At 45.0% G+C, this 7,006-nt stretch overlaps 1 protein-coding gene across 2 annotated transcripts in view; it reads left to right on the top strand.

The window, feature by feature from the left end:
- The window catches only part of rev3l (REV3 like, DNA directed polymerase zeta catalytic subunit), a 108,043-nt gene that overhangs the window by 40,437 nt on the left and 60,600 nt on the right, over positions 1-7,006 (top strand). For both annotated transcript variants that reach the window (XM_039782867.1, XM_039782866.1), the window contains exons 2-3: positions 4,750-4,939; positions 5,098-5,172. In XM_039782867.1, the coding sequence (XP_039638801.1) occupies positions 4,750-4,939; positions 5,098-5,172 (265 nt within the window). The remainder of the gene's footprint in view (positions 1-4,749; positions 4,940-5,097; positions 5,173-7,006) is intronic.

Raw genomic sequence — 7,006 nt, 5'->3', positions numbered from 1 at the left:
ATTATAGCTCAGTATATGTCATTCAGTCAACAGGCTAGCAGCTGGTTTTACAAATGACTAAAGGCTGATTTATGCTTCTGCGTCAAAAATTAACGGCGTACCCCTGCAGACCCCTCTGTGTCGCCGCAAACCCCCCCTCCGAGGCCTGAAATTAGCACTTAGCCAGCAAGCAGTACTGCTAACGTTTGCTTGCTAACATAACCTATACTGGCTGGCAGACGCCTCGCAAATAACCTCAGACTTATCACCCCCTAGCGTTATGGAGGTGAAATGCACCACGATGCAAAGCAACCCCGACGCAGAAAGGGCCGTAGGAGCATCGGCGTAGCTACGGCATGGAGTTGACGCAGAAGCATAAAACAGACTTAAGCTGCGGGGCTACTGCCTCACTGATGTGTGATACCTTGTTCAATTTCTGGTGCATTAAAGGTCCCATGACATGGTGCTCTTTGGATGCTTTTATATAGACCTTAGTGGTCCCCTAATACTGTATCTGAAGTCTCTTTTATATAGACCTTAGTGGTCCCCTAATACTGTATCTGAAGTCTCTTTTATATAGACCTTAGTGGTCCCCTAATACTGTATCTGAAGTCTCTTTTATATAGACCTTAGTGGTCCCCTAATACTGTATCTGAAGTCTCTTTTATATAGACCTTAGTGGTCCCCTAATACTGTATCTGAAGTCTCTTTTATATAGACCTTAGTGGTCCCCTAATACTGTATCTGAAGTCTCTTTTATATAGACCTTAGTGGTCCCCTAATACTGTATCTGACTTCTCTTTCCCTAAATTCAGCCTTGGTGCAGAATTACAGCCACTAGAGCCAGTCCCACAATGAGCTTTCCTTAGGATGTGCCATTTCTGTGTCTGTAACTATTGAGGAGGAGAGGAGGAGGGGGGGGGGGGATTTACTCCACATACCAACGCGCCTTCAATAAGATCAATTGTAGATTCATCAGTTTCATAAAGTTCTCGGTTAATTGCCCACTGTTCTAAGTTTGACTGCATCCCAGTAGTGAGCCATCCAACTGGAACATGAACTCCTGGTCAGTCCACACTCCTTCATCTTCTGCCTCTCTCTCGCCCCCAAACATATACACACTTTGTTTATCTCGTTCCGTCCTTATTTTTCCGTCTTTTCACCCCTCCCTGTTTTTTCATGCAGATGCGCGCACACACACACACACACACACACACACACACACACACACACACACACACACACACACACACACACACACACACACACACACACACACACACACTTTCTCTCTTATAATTTGCCTCATTTTCTCTGACTCTTGCTTTCTCAGACACACTTTCTCCCTACGTCTCTCTTTCTGTGGCCTGACCAGCTGGCTGGAAAGAATCACTTGTTTATCTCTCCTGCTGTCTGTCAGGGGCTTTTGCTTTGCCGTTGCCTAGTAACTGCAGCAGAAGCTGTCTGTCTGTGTGTGTGTGTGTGCGTGTGCGTGTGCGTGTGTCTCTGTGTGTGTGTGAGACACGGCAGGCTGAGGACAGAGTGGCTGCCAGCCTTTTGTGTCGCTCGCAGTGGCACTACACACAGCTTGTACATCGGAGACGCACACATACTGTACACACTCCAGACTTGACACACTTCTACTGATCCCACTGTCCCTCTGCATCTCCTGACTGCAATAAAGAAAACCACCTAGTGTGAATAGTTGACAAAAGCATATTAACCAATAAGTAACAGGCTTGGATCGCCATAACAACGCGCATGGAGGGGTTACAACTAGAGGCGTTGAAATGAATCAAATGATCGATGCATCAAATTGTTTACAATTGAATGTAGGCCTAACAACCTTTCTGTTACTGATATATGCTACATATTCTGTTATGTTTTGCACATTCAGGAAGTGCCATGTGCTCAGTGCTGTAGTTTGATGTATCCAATTTATTTAGTATTGGAGCAGTGCAGAATATTTGGTTTTTGAAGCTTGAAAAGCTATGAATTAAATATCCTACATGGCTTAAATAGAAAAATGTATTTGACTCATCGAGATGCATCGAGCTATCGAATCGCTGACGTGATAATCGTAATCAAATCAGGAGATCAGTGAAGATTCACACCTCTAGTTACAACCAAGTATGATTGATAGCTGTTTCTGCTCATAAAGACCAGACTAGGGTTAAAATATTATATAGTGAGATAGAGAATTGCAGTCCCAGACTGCCAGATTCCAAGGCAATGTATTAATGTTGCTAGATAGAGAAATGCAGCAAACCCCCCACCCCACCCCCCCAATTTGAGAAGCTGGACCCAGTAACTGATTATCTAAATTATATGTAACATAACTCTTCGGTCAGTTGATTATGATGGACTTCAGAGATTGTATGCTAGATTTGGTCTCTTGTTTTTCACAGGTTTAATATTTCATAATGCAGCCCCCGTTTAGCCTAGCATGGCATTCAAAGGAATACTATTTTAATTTCCAAGAACAGAATAACAAATGATAATTGCTCGCTTTATCTTATTATGATGGTCTGGTGTGCTCCAGCATATGCTGCTCCCTGCTCCTAACACCGACGCCGGTCTTACACCAGGCCTGTTCCGAGAAGCTCGTTGTCTTTCAGCACCACATCTCATCGCGCGCCCCCCTCCCCTCCTGTTTTGGAGGCAGCCGTATGCATCGTTGTGCAGAGAGATGCTGGGAATATTTCTTCCTCTTTTGGAAAAGCTCCACTTTGGGTCCAGCAATCTCAACAGTCGTGCCCGGAGGACTGCGGCACGCAAGCATCGTCTGCCATACCAAAGCGTGAGGATGGAGAATTGGCGAGCTGTGTGTTTGAGGTGCAGTAACCGTGCCAGAACCCCCACTTCCCCTTCCTCTCCTGAAGCCCTGAGCCCCCTGAGCGTTGGGGAGGCAGGCGTGTCTCTGGGCACGTGCTGACACGTCTGGGCAAGAGTCAAGCTCCTGCTTATTACCGCCTCCTCCTGTCCAGCTGCCAGCCGTCACTGATGCAAGTTCAGAGAGTCAGAAGCTCCGATTTCTGTGAGCCTCAGCCTCCTTTTCTGGTCTTAATTTTTACACTTTCGTTACAATCTGTTACATAACCCAGATTAAACCCAGTGCAGCAGTCTGCAGATGAAAGCAGCGGACCAGGCTGATAATGGATCAGAGCGTGCTGTCTGCATCACAGTTCACCTCAGATGACTCAGCAGTGTGCGTGTCCGTCTGGGAGTGATGATGTCACAGCACTCCCGTTATAAATAATAATAATACATTTATGGGCGCCTTTCATAGCACTCAAGGACATCTTACAGTTAAAACAAGCCAAAGTTACAGTTAGCAAGGCAAATATAATTAAATTAAAACAAACCCATTTAAAAGATTGAGGTAGAAAACGTTAATAAAGCAATCTAGCCATGGTTTTGATGGAGAGTGGAGTCATGTGGGGTAGGCCTTTCGGAAAAGGTGGGTGGAGACTCTGTGGTACGCATGGATAGCAGGAGGGAGTTCTAAAGGCGAGGAGCAGAATGGCTGAAGGCTCTAAACCCCACTGTGGACAGGCGGGCAGAAGGAGTGGAAAGCAGTGAGGAAGAGGAGGATCGGAGTGTTTGGGATGGAGTGTAGGGCTGAAGGAGTTCAGAGAGGTATGGAGGAGCGAGATTATGGTTGACAACTGTATATCCCTGCCCCTGCACCGGCTGACCTCCCTTCAAAACCTCAATCCCCTCCCCTCCGCGCCACCCACAATCCCCAGCGACGCTTTCGAATGAGGGTAGAATGTAGGGTAGAGCCCGACCGATATATCGGCGGCCCGATATTAGGCATTTTCCAAACTATTGGTATCGGCATTTGTAATGGATGATTTTTTTATTTATTTTAATTTTTTTTAAATATTCATTCATCAGAATCATTTATAATGACAAATGATTCTGATAATTGAATATGAAAAAAATTAAATAAAAACGGACGAAACCCCCTTCAACCATGTTCTGAGTGTTGGCGTTGCAGTTTGTCCACCAGAGGGTGCTCTACAACCTCCCTGTTGGCAACACTCTGACTTTTTTGTTATGTCTTTTTTGTTTAAAGGACTTTAATATCTTAAATTATACATTTCTGGTTTAAAAAAATAAATAAAATATCTGCCGATATATCTGAATATCGGATTTTTAAATCATCAAATATTTACATGTGTAAAGTGGGGGAATCTGTGGAGGGACAACGGTGTCATATTGGACCATGCAAGATCATACTGCAGAGCAGTGCATGTTTGGGGTCAGGTCAGCTTACTGGGCTTGAGATGATGTCACTTCAGTCACGCAGAGGTTGGATTTGTCACCCACATTTTGATGTGATGTATGTGACCAGGGAGAATATTACACGAAATGGGAAGATTTGGACGACTAAAATATTTGTTTAAAACACACACACACATACATACATTATTTATATATATACATACACACACACACACACACACACACACACACACACACACACACACACACACACACACACACACACCCACACTGCTTTGGTTATGAAACATTTTGACAATGTGCAGCCCTACTAGTCTCATTACCCAGCCACTATGCAGTATGTTTTACATCAACTATATATTCTAAGTTATCCAAAAGAAAAGCCTGAAAATATATGTTAAGGAAGCTGTGGACTATTTAGATTTGAGAGCAGCAAACGCAGTGGGACGTGTCGTGGATACATGAGATACAACTGTACGCCCGACGTTCAAAAGATTTGTTGTTGTTGTTGTGTTGCAGGCCAGAAGACATGCCTCCACCTCCACGGTGTGTTCCCCTACATCTACGTACCCTACGATGGCTACGGCCAACAGCCGGAGCGCTACCTGCGGCAGGTGGCCTTCAGCACCGACAGGGCCCTCAACGTTGCCATGGGAAACCCTGCCTCCAGCGTCCAGCACGTCTTCAAGGTGGTGCTGGTCTCTGGCATGTAAGTGACTCACGATTGAGGCTGATGAACTCAAATACGCAAAGCTGCAAAACCCTTTTTAAATAAAATAAAAAAATAAAAAAATGTGGGAAATCCTTCTACTGAAATCTTAAGGTTTATATGCAGTATGTCAGTGAGGTCTTTTTCCTGTCTTGCAGGCCTTTCTATGGCTACCACGCTAAGGAGAAGCACTTTATGAAGATCTATCTGTACAATCCTCAGATGGTCAAAAGGTAAGGTTACTGGGGATCGATGCGCTTAAATGAGAATGGGGATCATCCCGGGCTGGTTCGGTGCTACTGAATGGCAGGCTGTGTATGTGCATGGAAGCACGCAGGAAGACGGAATTATTTGCCAGAGCGATCAGCGTTAGTGGTGACAAGGTGAGCGGAGTTGTGCAGCTGAATTGGTACTTGGCAGAGAGAGAGAGAGAAAGAGAGAGGGGGGGAAAGAGAGCGACAGGAAGATGCCTGAGGAGAGGGTGATGAGAGAGAGAGTCAAATACAGACTGAGGAAGAGAGAGAACCAAGGTAAAGAAAATACCCGACAGAGCAATGAAGAGAGAAGAGAGCAAAAGGGAGGCAGGAAAGAAGAAAGTGAAGGAAGAAGAGGAGGAGACTTTGAATGGCAGAGGAACGTGACTCCAGGGCATATTTGACCGATTTAACACTACCAGTTAAACACTTTAAAACAATATTCTTAAAGGTGCAATATGTAATATTGTGTGTAATACTGGCAGCTAGCGGTTAAAATAGTTACTGCACTACCAATTCAAAATACTGGAGAGTCGTTTCCCCCGCCCCCTCCTGCCCAGACTCGAAGTTCACGGAGGTTCCCAGGCTGAGACCGCAGCATTCACAACAACGTTGCTAGACACTTTTCTCACATAGCCAGACATTACTCCACAGCACAGCGGAGTAGCTAACGTTAGATGCTGGCTATATTGACAGTCATAAAAGCCCGTGCTCACGCGGAGCTCTGTAACCAACTGACAGACACACTTTTTCGGCTTAAAATTACAGTATGAACCGCTAAAAACACAACAACCTCACTGTCCTCTCCACACGCCAGTCAGGCACACTTCCTCGGCTTAGAATTACAATACGAAACGCTAAATATACCACTACCTTACCGACGGAACACACTTCATTGGCTTAGAATTACAATACGAAACGCTAAAAATACCACTACTTTACCGACGGAACACACTTCCTTGGCTTAGAATTACAATACGAAACGCTAAAAATACCACTACTTTACCGACGGAACACACTTCCTCGGCTTAGAATTACAATACGAAACACTAAAAATACCACTACTTTACCGACGGAACACACTTCCTCGGCTTAGAATTACAATACGAAACACTAAAAATAACACTACCTTACCGACGGAACACACTTCATTGGCTTAGAATTACGGCAAAAATCGCTAAACACACTGCAAACTCACAGTCCTCTCTTTCCGATTTACAGCCCCCTCGTGGCTGCCAAAATAACTCACCGTTGTCGGCTCCAGCCGCTGACGAGGCTACACGCTGTAAACAGCCGTGGGCTGCTTGCCTGGTCCTCCGGTAACGTTAACAGGTAGCAGGGTTAGCATGGCGGCGTTAGCCAGGACCAGTCGGGATCACTTTACTGGCTGTGTCTCAATTGTTTTTGCGAGTAACCAACTCCGGTACTCTAGCTATATAATTAAATGTGAGTACACAAATGTTGAAATGACAAAAAATGCCCGTCCCTAGTAGCTGTGATAAATTAGCCTGAAGCTAATGCTTACCGGTTCAGGAGAAAATAAGCCAACTCTGTGTCCTTTTGGGCTCTAAGCTGTCTCCATCTTTCAAATACATCTCCATTATTTACCAGGGGGTTGTTACGTCTCTGGTCACACAACTGTTAGAAACATGCTGTTTTCTTTTTTTTTTAGGTCGGGTAGAATTTATCTCCGTTGATCCTGTACCTTTGTGTGCTGCTTTCATGGCTGTACTAACGTTACAGCTGTAGCGCGCTGGGTTTACGTTTTTAAGTATATCTGGCAACCCGGCCTGGCTGTCAAACTGGGCCGTTG

This window comes from Perca fluviatilis, chromosome 18 (assembly GCF_010015445.1).
Source record: "Perca fluviatilis chromosome 18, GENO_Pfluv_1.0, whole genome shotgun sequence".
Classification (NCBI taxonomy): domain Eukaryota; kingdom Metazoa; phylum Chordata; class Actinopteri; order Perciformes; family Percidae; genus Perca; species Perca fluviatilis.
The sequence above is the reverse complement of the archived record's forward strand: the minus strand, read 5'-3'. Positions and strand labels throughout refer to the sequence as shown.